A 17503-nucleotide genomic window follows, 5' to 3' on the forward strand; every position below is an offset into this window, starting at 1 on the left:
GGGGGCAGGAAAAAAGAAAAAGGAAGAAGGCTACAGACAGGCTAAATTAACTAAATGCTTTTGAATATAAATGTGTTTTTAGTCGGGATTTAAAGATTTCTACTGAGGTGGCTGCGCGAACTTCCATAGGTAGGGCATTCCATAGTACTGGCGCGCGAATGGAAAATGCCCTTGATCCCGCAGACTTCTTTTTAGCCCGTGGGGTCGATAGCAAACCGGCATTTTGCGATCGAAGTTGTCGGGGCGGAACATAAGGTGATACTAAGTCGACGAGATAGGAAGGAGCTAAACCGTGTAGAATTTTATAAGTAATTAACAGCACCTTAAAATCACATCTCACGTGTATTGGAAGCCAATGCAGGTCAGCTAGAATCGGAATAATATGATCAAACTTTCTCGTCCTTGTCAATAGTCTCGCTGCTGCATTCTGTACACACTGCAGGCTTTTAATGTAGGACATGGGAAGTCCAGAAAACAAAATGTTGCAATAGTCTAGGCGCGACGTAACAAATGCATGAATTAATGTTTCTGCATCGCTAAGAGAAAGAATAGGGCGAATTTTAGCTATATTGCGGAGGTGAAAAAACGCCGTTCTTGTCATGTTATTAATATGTGTTCGAAAGGAGAGAGTGGAGTCAAATATCACGCCGAGATTTTTTGCAGAACTACTTTGGGAAATAATACAGTTTTCTAGGTTCAGCGTGGTATTCTTAAGCAAGTGCTGATGATGAGCAGGGCCAATAACTAACATCTCAGTTTTATTAGGGTTGAGAAGCAGAAAATTGGAAGACATCCATTGTTTAATCTCGGCAAGGCAAGCCTCCAGTTTACTGCACTTGCACGGATCCGTTATTTCTAGGGGCATATAGAGTTGGGTATCAAAAGAATTCCAACGCTCCAAAATGTGTTAGCAGCATTACCAGCTGAAGGGTTAGGGTTAGGATAAGGGTTAGACTTTGGATGCAGCCAAATTGTCAATCAATCAATCAATCAATCAATCAATCAATCAATCAATCAATCAATCAATCAATCCAATTTTATTTATATAGCCCTAAATCACCGAAGTCTCAAAGGGCTTCACAAATGAAAAGAGGTCGTACAGAGACATCTTTTCAGTATAAGGTACACAACAGCATCCCCTGTCAAAGCTCCCAGAAGGGGAAGGAAAAACTCAAAAAGCCCAATTTGGGGAAAATCAGAAACCTCCAGAAGGGACCACAGGTGGGAGGAGCCCCCTTCCAGGCCCACAGGTTGAAGTGGATGCTGCATGTACCAGACACAGAAACAATATAAATTACAGAAAACATATTGTGCTATATAGTGCAGTGATGTCTTGACAGCAGGCGAAGCCATTGGGCAGGAACCATCCCACATTCCAGCCAGGTGGACTGCAGACGGCCGAACTCCTAACCTGTGATGGTCGACCAGCGCAGGACCCAATAGAGGCGGTCAAGTCAACCCTCACCATCTAGCTAGCCCCCTCTCCCGGCCGGAAAAGGGGGGCAGGAAAAAAGAAAAAAGAAGAAAGCTGCAGACAGGCTCAATTAACTAAATGCTTTTGAATATAAATGTGTTTTTAGTCGGGATTTAATCTATGAAATCAAATCACTAACTCTCTGATTTAAATCTTCCATTCCACAGTTACCAGTCAAAATAGCCCTAAATAACAATTTTGTCTTACAATGGATCAACTCTCTTTTGGGGCTAATTTTTCCAACAAATTCATGCACCCAGAAATCAACATGGCTGATTTGAACACAAAGTCTTTCATTTAAGCCCATGTGGGGTTGAAGTGAGGTGAAAAAGCTTCCGCAGGAACAATGTGTGCGGGTTTAGGACTCTAGTCTTTAGTATCCCAAATCTGAGGGAATTCAACGCACAAGAGCAGGATAGTTACAAATCATGTCCACTGAATGGCATCAACATGCCTAATATGACTTTGACACGGTCAATGTGATGTCAGTTTTCTCTTTATAATTGCCTGTCCGCCAACTAAAGAAGACAGTTTCATGAACATTTGTCTAAATTTCATCCGTCACATACACTACGAGAAAACTAAAGTAAGTAAAATAAAAAAGTCAATAATTAGGGAATTAAAAAAAAAGTCAATCTTGCATTTCCTGGTCGCTTGAAAGAATGACCGCCTACAGTGGAAATGCATCCCAGAATGCTCTTATCAGCAAGCATTTTTTTCATGAAAAAAACAGTTAAAATGTAAAATCACTCAAAAAATCTCTTTACACTAAATTCTAAACATTACTTTTAACTTTTGGTCGGTGAGATTGTGTAGAGTATGGATTTTGGTTTTTGAAATCAGGACTAAGAAAGGGAGCAACTACAACTAAAGTCAACTGTGTTTTAACAGTGAATAGAACCAAACACATTTATTCACTCAACTGAATATGTCCCTCCACAGCTTGGTGGTGCTGTTAAGTGAGTATTGTCACATTTATTGCAGTTCGTACTACAAAGATGCACTAACATAGCATGTAATAATGCAAAGATATCTAAGTAAACAAAAAGGGGCGCGGCAGACTGAAGGACATCTGACGGTCATCTGATGTCGCATCTAGCCAGACGATTACAACCACGGATGAAAATTGCTCTTCTGACATCTTTAATTTGACATTTTTTGGGGGCATTCCCGTCATTCGTCGGTTCATCGGTAAAATGGACGTCCGTCAGTGATGACAAAGTGCCCACCCTAGGGCATTGTTTTTCAACCACTGTGTGCCGAGAGATATTGTCAGGTGTGCCGTGGGAAATTATCCAATCTGTGTGCTTGTGCGGTCTAGAGCCTGGCAGCGTACTCATGTATTACTCTTTCATACCATGCACAGCAAGCTCGCTCCCCTCCCCTCTCCTCGCGCGATTAAAAAAAAAAAAAGTGGACAAAAACTACAACAGCGACAGAAAGCCCGGCCATACGTTTGTGATGTGGTTTTTTAAGCAGCCAGCCCCAGTTCGCAATCGAAATTGAAGGCGTTGACCGTGCTGCAGTGATCAAAAGGTTGGGTAGCACTGCCCTAGGGAAATACCTGGCAAAAACAAAAATGCTAATGAGCTAAATGCAAACAAGGCAGCAATAGATAACATACTAACATTAGCCAGCATGTTATCCATATCCATATGTAACTAATGAGCCTTTTGAAGTTGTAAACGACACAGTGAACAAAAGGCAGCCAAGGCTGAAATGTTTTTTTTTTCCATTGGCGTGTTTACAGAAGGTAAAGATGGTAGTGCTGCTTGTTTGGCTTAGTCCAAAATAAGGTGTCTCTCCTTTCATCTTTTGCCCTCATTATGCTTGCCAAGCCTTTAGTGTAGCAAGTCTTACTTACGTAAAGCGCAGGAGTGTCTTTGTAAACATAGTGGTGTCTTTTGCTGACCTCACACATCATCACACGTAAAACAGGGGAAAGAAACTGTTAGGTTCAAGCAACAAACAAACAGGAAGGAAGACAACTATCAATTAAATGTCACAGTTTAGTATTGATTAACTAAAAATAAAATTAAAACAGAAAACTAAAAGGGAATGCATTAACTGTTTTGATATGTGTTATTAAATTCAGTTTTATTAGCACTACACATTAGCACAAGGAATTAATTTGCTCCAGGTTATTTCGTCATGTATATCTTTCATAAGTAGAGCCGCTTTTTACATGTAAATTGCCTAATCCGTTCCAAGCCCACAAAAATACTCTTAAAACCTTTCAATGAATAGTAATAAATTGTAAAAAATGCATCAAAAATGGAAATAGATACATATTAGAATTACATTAGTACATAATATTCAAAATATAGAATCAAGAAGAATTGAAACACTCTTAAACCCTTTCAAATAATCATTTTAATTGGAGCAGTTAACAATATGAATGCTAGTTCACTTTTTTGCCTTAGGATGATGCTGTTGAGCTGTGATGAGTGCAGGGAGAGAGAGACACCTTTTCTGGCCGTTTAATTTGTACATTTTTATTTGACATTTCAGTGATCGAGGAATCATTTACAAATCTTACAAATATTTTTGGGGGGAATATTTTGAGCATATACATTTATTTAAATCTGGTTTGAGGTCATGCCAAGTGCTTCTTTGTAATGTCATTGCTAAAGTGCGAACAACATGCTAACAACGCAAACGTCAGACGCAACAGTTCAAAGTGGTATGTTACATATTGTTTTTATGTGAATATGTACAATGTTGGCCGTAGCTAATGTCAATTTGATGTTTGTTAGTTCTATGGTGTAAATTGTTGGTGGGAAGTGTGGATGAAAAGTGGAAGACGTCGTGTCTCATATTAAATGTTTTTCGTATCTTGAATTATTTTATAACTACCACTACTACAATATTTTTCCGCCGGAGCGTTTCGTAACCTGAACTTTTTTTGGAACAAGAGGCATTTTTAAATAGCTGTACCATTGTACCATTCGCACATTTAGAATGTTTATGTTTTCCTATCAAATGCATTTAGTTCAGATGTTTCCCTTTTGTTTTACATCAGGGGTAGGGAACTCCACTTCCTCGAGACCCATATCCTAACTGTTTTTGATGTGTCTCACTTTCGACACACCTGATTGAAGTGATCAGGATTGTTATCAGGCTTCCACAGGGCTTGGTGATGAGCTGATTATTTGAACCAGGTGTGAAAGGCAAGGGAGACATAAAAAATAGGCAGGATTTGGCTCTTGAGGAACCAACGTTCCCTACCCATGTTTTATATTCTACGCTACATAAATGGAAAATTATTAAGGGTCTCATCTAATTCATATAGTATTAATTCATTTTGCTTGTAATCTGTTGCCTCATTTTAGTTGAGTAAATGTAATGCTTTCTTCTTACAGTGTAAGTAAATGGAAATAACTTTATTTTCTTCAGACTTGGGTTCAAACAGAAACACATATGTATTGAATTTAAGTTTGTAAAATTATACATGGCATGGTATCATAATATACATAACATAGTACAATATTACGCATTGATTTCTTTTTTATTTTTTTGATTTTTGATTTTTGATTGGACTGAAATACCAGACCAAGTTTCATTTTACTGCGCATTTGTTTATGCCAGGGGTGTCAAACCCAGTTTTATTGTGGGCCAAATTGTACTTCTAGAATCTGTTGGAGAGCCGTTATGACTGTGATGTCAAATTAATTTGAAATGTGGTAGTCACCTGAGGCCAGTAGTGACTCATTTCGGTGAGCCGGTAAATTTGGATCAGCTCAGTGAAAAGAGCCGGCTCTCAAACGGCTTTTTTAACTTCAGCTTTTCTTTTAAATATTTATGACAAATTAAGCATACATTTTGATAAATGACTTGGTGAACTAAATATTGCACTCTACTGACTGCAAATTGCAACAATGATCAAGCAAAGAAAAGGGTTTTTACTTCTTTTATTGAACATTAAAAAGGCTCCGAACAATAAACAAGCAACAAAATTAAACTTCAACCAACAACAAATAAACATGCTGCATCATAACAAAAATAATGAGTCGTAACTGCAACAGCAGCAGCAAACAAAACTAACATAAGCTACTCCTTGCTTTATTTTAACAATCATAATCACTCCTTGCTTTATTTTAAATTTGCATTCAACAAAACTGAATACTTCAACTTGGACGGGCTGATCCCGCTCCTTCTCTCAGTAATTATTTGTCCAGATGCAATAGAGCATGTGCTCAGCGTGCACTCCGTGCAGTACCTACCAAGCCCCTCGCCCCTAACCTTTCTCTTTCTGTCTCCCTCTCTGAGCATGTCAGCTGAGCCACTGCCAAACCTTGCTTCAGACACGTGAAAGAGAGAGAGAGAGAGAGAGAGAGAGAGAGCCAGCTCTGGGAGGGTGCCTGTTCTCATCATTCACTTCAAAGAGCTGGCTCTTTGAACCCGCTCGTTCGCGACCGACACATCACTAGAGGCCCGTTAATCTGTTCAAATGAGGGATTATCAACAAAGAAAAATGTTTGTTGCGGTCCTGGCTCAGGAAGTCGTGGGCTCTGGTTGTTTCCAGGCCATCTCACAAAACACACACACAAACACTGTTACGGCGGGAGGAGAGAGGACCCAAGAGTACGCACGAACTGGTAAGGGCAATGGCAGAGCGTTTATTGAACAGAAGGTGCAAGTAGTAGTGGGAGCTGACAGGAGCGTGGTACAAAGGTCTGGGGGGTTCCGGAGTCTGGGGGAGCTGGGGTTTGGCTGGCAGCCGGGTGAAGGAAAGCAGACGGGAAGGGGGCTTGGGCAGACTGGTTAAAGCGGCAGGCTAGCGGGCGGTCAGAGGCAGGCAGGGTCGAAATACCAAGGAACCAGTCAATTCGGCAGGCAATCGGGCGGTCAAGGACGAACAGGGTCAGACAACAGGCAGGCTGGCAGGAGGAATTGCTGGGAAGCTCGTCGAAGCGCATAGAGACGATCTGGCGGGTTGTGGAGGCAAGTGACCGGGCTTTATACTAAGCGGGTAAGTGCTTGCAGGTGTTAGTGTTCGAGGCTGATTAGCAGGAGGGCCGAGCAGGTTTGGTGAAGTTGGAAGTGAGGTGGCTGAACTGGCAAACTGACAAACACAAATGAACAATCACTATTTGTCACAGAAGATTTGTAAAATTGGGGAGTTAAGTTCATTTTGCGGTCATGGATTTCCTCAGAGGGCCAATCTAAATCATATGCAGCGGGGATGTTGTCAGAATAATTGCCAAAATAGTGATAACACATTTGCTACAATCAATAACAGTGCTTGCAATGAAGAAATGCTTTGCTGTGAGAATGGATGCACTGCTTGCAATAAAATAATGTTTGCAACGAGAAGGTTGTCGTCTGTAACTTGGCTGCACAAAGGACTACCCTGAATAGCTTGCTCAAACTTAACCGCAGACCGATATCACTTCACTTGTTATCTACTAAATAGCTTAACTTATCTTGCACTAATCATAAACACACATAGGACAAGTACACTGGATTCCAACCATGTTTTTTTTTTTTTTCTTCTTAGGGCGGAAACTTTCATGTAATTAGAGACGTCTGAATCAAAAACAGAGGGTGCTTTAGAGCTCAGTAGAATTGTACTGGTGCTGTCCTTCTCTGTTCTCCTAATGCATGAGCTGGAAAAAGAACATTGGCACACGAACAGTAATTGTTTTTTCTGGCCACATAAATGAATGTGGTGGGCATGAATACACATTGGGTGAGAAATGAGAACATTTAACGCGGCTCGCCATGTGGTATGAAATTTAAAAATAAAACCCGGGAGAAGAAGAGGCACAAAAAAAATCAGATAACAAGGAACTTTTCATTGCTTAAAAGATACAATAATAATCATGTCAAATGGCTCATTGTAGGGAAAGGTGAAGAGTTGATAAATACCTAGTTGGCAGCTTTTTTTTTCATAACATTCACTTTCAAATTCTGCATGATAACATAGCAATATAAGCTGTATAATAATGTTTACATGAAGCATCACTCCAAGCATCACTCAATTTTGTATCCATTACATTACAAAAAGATTAACTTGTTCACTGCCATTGAGAGCTATGGATATCAAATGATCTTATTTTCTTCTGGGTGGCAGCACCTTCAGTGTGGCTTATTTCAAAAAGTGTTTTCATATGTAGGGCGCACCGCATAATAAGGCACATAGAATAGAAGCTACAGTAGTGGCTGGAGTTGCATTGTGCAGCTACAAGATGGAGCTGTGCTAAAGGCAATGCCAACAAAAAAATCAGATAAGTTAGTCAAACTTCACTAAACACTTTGCCCTTGTGTGTTCGTGGTAAAAAACTAAAGTGTAGATGTATTTTTTCTAAAATTGCAATGCTGACAAAAACTGTGACTTGTGTGAAGCGCGTGAATTGTACAAATCCAGTGGTTATAAAGATCTTCTCATTAATAAGTAAAACTTTGGTGACAGTGTGAAGGACACGTTCAACTTTTTAATGCGGATATCATAAACGATATCATAAAAAATATCTAAAGAATTTCCATCATTTGAAACCTAATGTCAATCCTAATTATCATCAGGGGTGAAAGTTGCAAAGAAACAGTAGTGCTGGAAGACTCCCTCAATGTAAATTGAAGGGGATTCCATCAGACCTGGATGTAAAACTATCATGGCAGCAAGTCTTTAGCGACATTGCCTCCAGAGTCAAGTTGTTATGGACTCACCACCGAAGAGAGAAGCCACAAGCAGGTGATGGTCAACTTGAAAGTCATGTTGCATCAGGGCAGAAGATCTGTCGGGCGAGGATGAGGCAGCAGGCTTTATTCACCAAGATGTTTTCTTGCACTTGCCAGCCTCCAGAGGAAGTGAGGACTTTGTGAAGTGAGGTATGAAGCTGAATCTGCCTCCCATCTGCTCCCGCCTCCTCTCAAAGGGAGGCATTTCTCCCCAAGGGAAAATTATTCATTTTTTTTTGCCATGTCAAGTGTAATTGTGATAAAATAAGGATTGTCATCTTTCTTTTTTAGGCACTGTGATGCACTCGGGATTTTGCATCTGCATTATATATTTTGAATATTATGCACTAATTTTATATGTAAAATATATATATTTAGTAAAAATAAATTTCAAATGAAAAAATTAAAATTGACTTTTACTTTAGTTATTGTAATTACTTTAGTTTATTATAGTTATGATAATGTCAGGTTATATTAGGCCACCAGAGAAGGCCTTGCTGGCTGTGACGGCCAACCACTGATATATACATATTGGGCAAAGTACTTCAAAACATTAATGCATGATTTATTACTTATTGTCGTGTTAATTTCATGTTATTTTGTATTGAATCGCAAAAGTATTCATGACTCTTCAATAAAGCAATCAATTCAACCAGTTCAACTCATTTAACGACAGGGACGTTTTTTTCATGTTTTTAAAGAGTCCAGACAGATACTTAATGATCAATTTAATACTTAAGTTTCAGAAAATTAATGTCCTTAATGTACTTAAGTATCGATTTAATACTCAAATATCTGGAATTTAATGTCCAGAGCCAGACTTAAGAAACGTGAAAATAAATCTCTGGCATTGAATGAGTTCAATTGGTTAAAATGATTACTTTATTCAAAAGTGATGAATACTTTCATGGTTTAATATAAAATAAGATGACATTTAATACATTTATTTTATTGCGGTTATTTGTTCATTTATTTTTATTAATAACCCATATTATTATAACCCCTGACCTAATCTGTGGAAGTGGGATTTTTTTAACAAATATCCCAAGTATCCTAGATTTATAAACAAGTAATATATGCCCCATTTATTTTCGTATTTAAAAAAAAAGAGTCGGTAGTGAAAGTGTTAAAGAAGATGACGTGTCGTGCCCCTGCCTCCGCCCGCTCGAGACCACTCCCCCTCCTTTTTCTCCTGTGCTAGCATTCCTTCTGCATCTTGAGGAGCTCTCGACCACTCGAAAAATACCCCCCCCCAAAAAAAAAAGAAAAAAAAAAGAAATGGAGCCCAGGGAGGATTAACGCAACGGAAAGGGGGTGGGGGGGGAGACACCCGGTAAGATACCCAATGCCTGAATTTTATTTGTTTTATTATTACTAGCACCAATAGAAATGAATAGCATCAAGGAAGCACGTTACAAGCTCTACGGATCAGAACATTTATTTTTGGTGGTGGTGGTGGTGGTGGTTTGGGGGGGGGGGGGGGGTCTGCCTCACTTTCATGCATGCTCACCTCAAAATGTCCTAGGGAAATCCAGGCTTGCCCATGTCAGCAGGCCTTCAAGTTGTGAGACGATTCTGGTGCGCGCAGCAGTTTGACCTTGCAGCATTTCTGCGGGGGGTTCCTCCCGGATGCTGCCGCATAAATTGTTCTGCTTAGGCAAAAAGAGTCCAAAGAAAAGCAGTTCAAGCTTCAAAACACGTCGTAGCATTACTCAGATGCCGTGAAAAGGCGATCCCTGATGGCTGTCGGGAGCGTGACTTGTGTTTTTTTCCTATGAGCTGAATGCTGCATCATGGTAAAAAACATTTAGTGCAGGAGTAAAAAACTCTGCAATCCTGCATGTGTTCAATGTCTCTCTCCTTTAACACTCGACGAGCTGGTAATTTGAATCGGTAGTAAGTGTGTGCGTGTGTGTGTGTACATATATATATATATATATATATATATATATATATATATATATATATATATATATATATATATATATATATATATATATATATATATATATATATATCTGTTCCTCAAATGGTGTTTATGTATCCATATACAGTGAACCTTCGCTACTTTACGGTTTCACTATCGCAGATTTGCCACATTGCGGATTTTTTTTCCATTACGCGAGACATATCCAAAGTTCAGCCCGGGGGCCAAATGCGGCCCGTGGTCAATTTCCTTCCGGCCCGCAGTCTCCGTCATATAATCAATAACGTCTGGCCTGCATGGAGAATTAATACATTGGGCAGCAGCGCTGTTACCTGCGTGTGCTAAATGCTGCCATCTCCAGGCTCAATTAGGAACAGCAAATTAGTATATGAGTAATTGACAGTATGAGCCCCTAATTTTCTAAAATGGCGACAATCAACAAAAGGATGAAAGTTGCGCAGCAGTGTGACGCAGTGAGCTCCGGTCAGCACCAGCAGCTTTATATCACCAACTTTTACTGACAGCTGGATATGGACAAGTTTCCGAGAGATTCGAGCATTTGGTAAGAAAATGTTAAGCTTGTTCGGGTCGACGTATTTGTGTGAGAAGACATTCTCGGTTATGATCTTAAATAAAAGCCGTGTGAGGACACGGCTACCGAACTCTCACTTAAAAGTCATCTTGCGCATCCATACTACTGCCATAGAGCCACACCTGGCCTTTGTCCTGCACTCCAGATCTCAGTTTCACCTATCACACTCAAGCGGACAAGTCATTTTTCATTTACGATAAGTCTGAAAACGTTTTTTTTTAAGTTTTCATTCCAGAATAATAAACATTTAAAAATCCATCAACATTTTTAGTTACTAATTTCATATTTTAAATGAGCCCTGCATTTGTTGATATGACTATTTCTTGCTCATTACTCTGTTATTGTGTTTAAAAATTCTATAAATAAAAATTAAACTGCCATGGTGAGATATTTTTTTTATGTTTCAAATGTAATTTGCACCCAAGAGTACAATTGCTTCTGTTCAACTGTTACAAAAAAGTTAATTAGTGGTAAAAAAATGAAATTAAGTGAATATTCAACTTCAATATTTAATGTCAATTCAAATTTGATTGGCATGTTTTTAATTAACCAAAACACATGCTTAAGATAGCTGAAATGAAAATAAAAAGCAAATGTTAAACACAGAACGACTCGCTGAAATGTATTTAAATTAATTGCTGCTATATGTAAAGAACACCTGCCAAGGTTGGCCCCCCCTTCATTTTTAACACACCAAATTTGGCCCACTTTGCAAAAAGTTTGGACACCCCGGCATTACGCAGATCCACCATATCGCAGATTTTTTTTCCATTAAGCAGATTCACGACTTCAATATTTTTTTTTTCATGACACATTTATATAACTTTTACAATAGCTTACCAAGGGTGCTGCTCCCGCGAAGGCTAGTACTGAGCTAACAAGTAACAAAAAATGATTACAATTGGTAAGAAGGTGATACTTCTCGAAGGGAAAAGTTACACGGCCGTGGCCCGCTATTTGTGAGTGAACAAATCCACCGTTCGCTACATTAAGGAGAAGGCGAACATTAGAAGACGGCTGCCATCACCTTTGGCAATTCAGCGAAGCCACTTGTAATGGCTCGTAAAAACACGATAATCCGTACAGAAGCAGCTTTAGCAAGCTAGATTGCCAACTGCAGACGGAAGAAGAAAATAGTCAAGCTCTTCTTTTGAAGTCTCCTGCAGCTGCGGTCATATTAAGAGCGGTCCATACGTTGAATTAAAGTCTAATCTGTACATGATCAAAGATAATTACAATGGAGGGTTTACACTTGAAATACCATTTTTGTTATAAAAGAAGTCTACGACATCCCATGACGTGGATTGCAACGTTTTTTATCCCCCCGTTTTACAACAAAAACAACTGTCATGATCCTAGGGGTTGGCTGTATTTGTGTTGTTTTTACTCCATCTTCAGGCTTTTTTAGGTAATGGTTTTTATTTTCTGGTCTTATCAAACTGCCTGCGCTTTAACGCGTCACTCAGATGCTGGTCTGCGTCACGACTCCTGAAGATATTGATCTGCTATTGGTCGGTGTCACGGTCAAAATTGCGGCATGCGGACTGGATCTCGTCTGACTGCTTAAATTAACTATTGTGCAATTTAATGCTTAATTCAAACTTGAATTGATTAGCCATGGGTGCCAAGATTGCCAATGATGTTAAAGAGAGAAGTGAGAAGATGATTTATATGGAAACGAAGCTGGAGTTAATTAATAAATACGAAGAAGGCTAAGCTACCCTACCCTCACTAGGGAATAAGCCCATACCGTATATACAGTGGAACCCCGGTTTACGAACTCCCTCTTTTACGAATTTTTCATCTTACGAACGTGGACCGCGGCGTATTTTGTCCCCCTCTTACGCACAAACCTTTCGTCTTACGAACAATCCAAAATGCCGGTCAATGTGTCCGTACAATTTTTTTCGCTTTGCTACATCAAGGAAATCAACTGCTCACGCATGTCACGGTAATGCTGATATGCTATTTCTCTTACAATGTCACAGTCACTGTTTCAGTCACGGTGTCAGGCATGGAGATGCCGATATGCTATTCGTCGATTAAGTTCACAGTCCCGGTCTCACTCACGGAGATGCGGATATGCTGTTGGCCGGCGTCATGTCAGTCATAGAAATGCCGTTATGCTATTGGTCGAACGCCTTCATCTAGCTTGATGGCACAGCTGGTCGGGATGGAAGGAAGGAGAGAAAATGAGTCAAAAACGGAAGGAAGGAATGTTGTGAAGACTTTGCAAACTTTATCTGTAAGACATGGCTTCTAAAATTGCTAGTGGCGGCAAAGGAAAAAGTAAGCGGATGATGACAATAGAAACAAAGCAGGAGATAATAAAAAAAAAAATACGAAGGAGGCACTCGCATAGTTAACCTTGCTCGTGAGTATGGCTGTAACCGCTCGGCAATCTTCTAAGGGCAAGACATTCCTTGCCGGGGGACGGACCTCGGTCACAACAAAATGGAGAGGCTTCTTCTATTATGGATTAAAGAGAAGGAAATCGCCGGTGATATGTTTTTGTTAAAGAAAATAAATAAATAAATAAATTCTGCAGGTTGGTCTCTGCTCCCCTCCGCCTCCACCCAGCTCAAGTCACGTCGCCCCAAAGGTAAATGTCATTTTTCCTTTGTAGATGAATGTTATTTAATTTAACTGTACAATAGATTATGTTACTCATTTTTAATATGTGTATAAAGTCGTGATGTTTTTACCTAAGGTTTTTGCACGCGTTGCACGCATTCACTAATTAACATAGGTTTGGATTGCCCGTCATACGAGCAGTTCGAGTTATGAGCGTAGCCCCTGAACAGATTAAGTTTGTAACACGGGGGCCCACTGAATATATATATATATATATATATATATATATATATATATATATATATATATATATATATATATATATATATATATATATATATATATATATATATATATATATATACAGTGGGCCCCCGGGTTACGAACTTCATCCGTTCAGCGGCTACGCTCGTGTCTCGAATTGCTCGTATAGCGGGCAATCCAAACCCATGTTAATTCGTGAATGCGTGCATCGCGCGCAGAAGCCTTAGGTAAAAACGACACACTGTATACATATATTAAAATTGAGTGACATTATCTGCTGTACACTTGCATTTTATAATAAATACATTGGATAAATAGCTTTTACCTTTGAGACGACGAGACTTGAGCTGGGTGTAAGCATAGGGGGCAGAGTCCAACGCTCAAACTTAACACGGCGATAAATATGCTATTGGTCTTACAGTGTTACAGTAACTCTTTCAGTCAGGGTGCAAATCACGCAGATACTAAAACATCATCCTCTTATTTCTTTCTTTACCGCTGCTAGTAATTTTAGAAGCTATGTCTAACAGATAAAGTTTGCAAAGTCTTCACAACATTCCGTTTTTCACTAATTTTCTCTGCTTCCTTCCATCCTGTCCCTTCAAGCTAGATAAAGGCGTTCGGCCAATAGCATATCGGCATTTCTGTGATTGACGTGTGACGCCGGCCAATAGCATCTCCGTGAGTGAGACCGGGTGACCTTAATCGACCAATAGCATATTTGCATCTCCGTGACTGACTGATAATTATTTGCACTTTTTTTTTTAAACGGTTGGAATGTATTGACAATTAATTTAAAAAAAACACACATTTAAACCAATGACAATTCTTTGTCCTGCAATCGGCACATTTAATTTCATGTCAGCTGTTTTTCCCTTTAGCTGTACAAACACTACACTTAAATGGTAATATATTTAGACACCGTGAGTGAGACAGTCAGTGTGACGTTGTAAGACCAATAGCGTTCACGTTACTTCCACAAGTATCTACTGATGATTGATGATGTCGCTACTGTTGATTTTATTGATGCAATTAAACGAGAACATTTCTACATACTCAATGGCCGGCATGTCGAATTGCTCGTAAGGCGAGAGGTTTGTTCGTTAGCGGAGGACAAAAATCTCCCTGATCCACGCTCGTAAGGCGAATTGTTCCCGGGGGCCGACTGTATATATATATATATATATATATATATATATATATATATGTGTGTGTGTGTGTGTGTGTATGTATATATACGGCCTTGTAGAGTTTGCATGTTCTCCCCGAGCCCGCGTGGGTTCTCTCCGGGCGCTCCGGCTTCCTCCCACACTCCAAAAACATGCATGGCAGGTGAATTGGACATACTAAATTGTCCATAGGAGTGATAGGTGCGTGAATGGTTGTTCATCTGTGTGCCCTGCGATTGGCTGGCAACCAGTTCAGGGTGTCTAGAAAATTAAGCGGCTCTAGAAAATTGATGGATGGATGGATATATGTATTGCATATTTTGCAAGAATTGCTGCAATTTCTCTCTCTCTCTTTTTTTTTTTTTTAATCAAGCACACCGAGGTCGGCAAGCTGATGAAGAACGGCCAGAAGAGCCGAAGGCAGAGCCTGTCCCCATGTCGTTCCCCGCCCCAGCCGGTCGCAGATCCGTGTCAGGCTCTCGCCGGTAGGTGGGCGCCAAACTCCTCCGTGCGCTTCGACATGATACGCAGTCCTTACAAGTGTGATGATGTTTTCCTTCCTAACGCCATGTGGTCCAAAAAAAATTTGGAATGGAAAGAGCACAGCGACCATTCTACATTCCGTGTGTCAAATGTCAAATTTATTGTTGCAAAGGCAAATCCATCAAGGTTATTTCAATGATTCACGAACACCATAAAATCAGAGTGAAATGAAGATGTGGCAGGCTTGTCCATTTTTTCTAAAACTTAATTTCTGCAACTCAAAATACTTGTCAGTATCTTGTGTGGGAACCACAAGCTTGTATACATGCTTGACAACGGCATGCTCCCAATGAGACGACGGATGGTGTTGTGAGGCATTTGCTCCCAGATCTGTGTGAGGGCATCCCTGAGCTGTTTTACAGTCTGAGGAACAACCTGGCAGCGCCTAATGGATCGAAAAATAATGTCCCAACGATGTTCTATTGGGTTTAAGTCAGGGGATCTTGAAGGCCATTCAATTGTTTCAACTCCTTCATTCGCCAGGTACTGCCTGCATACTCTTGCCAAAAGAGGCCAGGCATTGTCTTGCATTAGCAAGAAACCAGGTCCTACTGCACTAGCGTAGGGTCTGACAATGGGTCCAAGGATTTCATCTCGATAGCTTATGGCAGTCAGAGCACCATTTCCTAGGCAGTAGACGTCTGTGCGTCCCTCCATGGATATGCCTCCCCAGACCATCACTGACCCACCACCAAACCTGTCATGTTGAACGACGTTACAGGCAGCATAACCTTCTCCTTGTCTTTTCCAGACTCTTTCACCTTTATCACAGGTACTCAGGGTGAACCTGCTCTCGTCTGTGAAAAGTACAGTGCGCCAGTGGTGGACTTGCCAATTCTGGTGGTCTAGAGCAAATGCCAGTCCAGCTCCACGGTGCTGGGTCGTGAGCACAGGGTACACTACAGGACGTCAGGCCCTCAGGCCACCTTCATGAAGTCTGTTCCTGATTGTTTGGGTTGAGACATTCACACCAGTGGCCCTCTGAAGGTCATTCGCTAGAGCACAAGCAGTGCTCAGCTTGTTCTGTCTTGCACAAAGGAGCAGGTATCGGTCCTGCTGAGGGGTTGAGGACCTCCTATGGCCCTGTCCAGCTCTCTGAAAATAACCACCAGTCTCCTGAAATCTCCTCCATGTTCTGGAGATTGTGCTGGGAGACACATTAAACCTTCTTGCTGCAGCACGTGTGGATGTGCCATCCTGGAGAAGTTGGACATCCTGTGCAACTTCTGTAGGGTTAAGGAATCAATCAATCAATCAAATTTTATTTATATTGCCCTAAATCACCGGTCTCAAAGGGCTTCACAGAACGAAAAGAGGTCGTACAGAGACATCTTTTCAGTATAGGGTACACAACAGCATCCCCTGTCAAAGCTCCCAGAAGGGGAAGGAAAAACTAAAAAAACCCAAATTTGGGGAAAATCGCCTCATACTGCCGGTAGAGATAATTACGCAAGCCAAAGTAAGCACGAGTGGAAAACCAGCAAAAAAACATCAAGAGGGAGAAACTTGAAATGACCTCCACATGTAAAATCAGTCCTGTTTTGAGGGTTTTCTAATTGTTGCCACTGAACTGCACCTGTTGTTGATGCCATGAACACAAATACAGCTGAAATTGATTAACCAGGCCCACAGCTGCTGAACCAAACAGAAAATTACCAGACAGGTTTAATTCAATTCATGCCAGGCCCAATAAAAAATGTGTTCCTTTAATTTATGTGAGCAGTTTGGGCACCCCTGACCATTTCTTTTATAAATCATTGGTGTTTCGGCTCATCAATTTCAGTAAGATATATCATATTGCAGATTAACACTGTGATATTTGAGAAGCGAAATGAAGTGCATAGGATTTACAGAAAGTGTGCCATAATTACTTAAACATAAGTAGGTGCATAAATTTGAGCACCTTTGTTGTTTTATTGATTTGAATACCTTTATAATAAAAATTGAAATTAAAGAGTAGTCTAATATAAAATAGTAATGAAATTTGTGACCTAAACTACTAATTATTATTTATAATCAAAATTGGAATGAAATATTTAACTAAAAGTAGTACTGAAACAATTGTTTAAAATATATATTCAGTAAATAATTCGTCAAATATTTATATTGAATTTAAATACAACTATCCTATTTAAAAAAAAACACAAGACATGTATTAACTAAATAATTATTTATAATGTATAATAAAAATTGGAATGAAAAATTTAAATAAAATTAGGACTGAAACAAGTTTTTAAAATATTTAAACTATATAATCTGCCAATCATTTATATTGAATT

At 39.9% G+C, this 17503-nt stretch overlaps 1 protein-coding gene and 1 long non-coding RNA gene across 8 annotated transcripts in view; one reads left to right on the top strand and one right to left on the bottom strand.

The window, feature by feature from the left end:
* Positions 1 to 1020: 1020 nt before the first annotated feature.
* On the bottom strand, positions 1021 to 8616 carry LOC148426825 (uncharacterized). Its single transcript, XR_015868312.1, has 2 exons — positions 8144 to 8616; positions 1021 to 6539 (listed from the first exon to the last, which is right to left on the bottom strand). It is a non-coding gene; the product is annotated as an uncharacterized LOC148426825 (long non-coding RNA).
* The window catches only part of snphb (syntaphilin b), a 41404-nt gene continuing 29897 nt past the window's right edge, over positions 5997 to 17503 (top strand). For 2 of the 7 annotated variants that reach the window (XM_088438276.1, XM_088438286.1), the window contains exons 1-2: positions 5997 to 6072; positions 15055 to 15166. In XM_088438276.1, the coding sequence (XP_088294402.1) occupies positions 15117 to 15166 (50 nt within the window). In that variant the 5' untranslated portion in view covers positions 5997 to 6072; positions 15055 to 15116. Of the gene's footprint in view, positions 6073 to 9347; positions 9489 to 10285; positions 10645 to 13222; positions 13277 to 15054; positions 15167 to 17503 lie in introns of those variants that run through there. The other 5 variants (XM_088438297.1, XM_088438328.1, XM_088438307.1 and 2 more) reach the window with 3 other exon arrangements.

The sequence above is a fragment of the Hippichthys cyanospilos genome, chromosome 2 (assembly GCF_059441005.1).
Source record: "Hippichthys cyanospilos isolate Australia breed blue-spotted pipefish chromosome 2, RoL_Hcya_1.0, whole genome shotgun sequence".
Taxonomy (NCBI): Eukaryota; Metazoa; Chordata; class Actinopteri; order Syngnathiformes; family Syngnathidae; genus Hippichthys; species Hippichthys cyanospilos.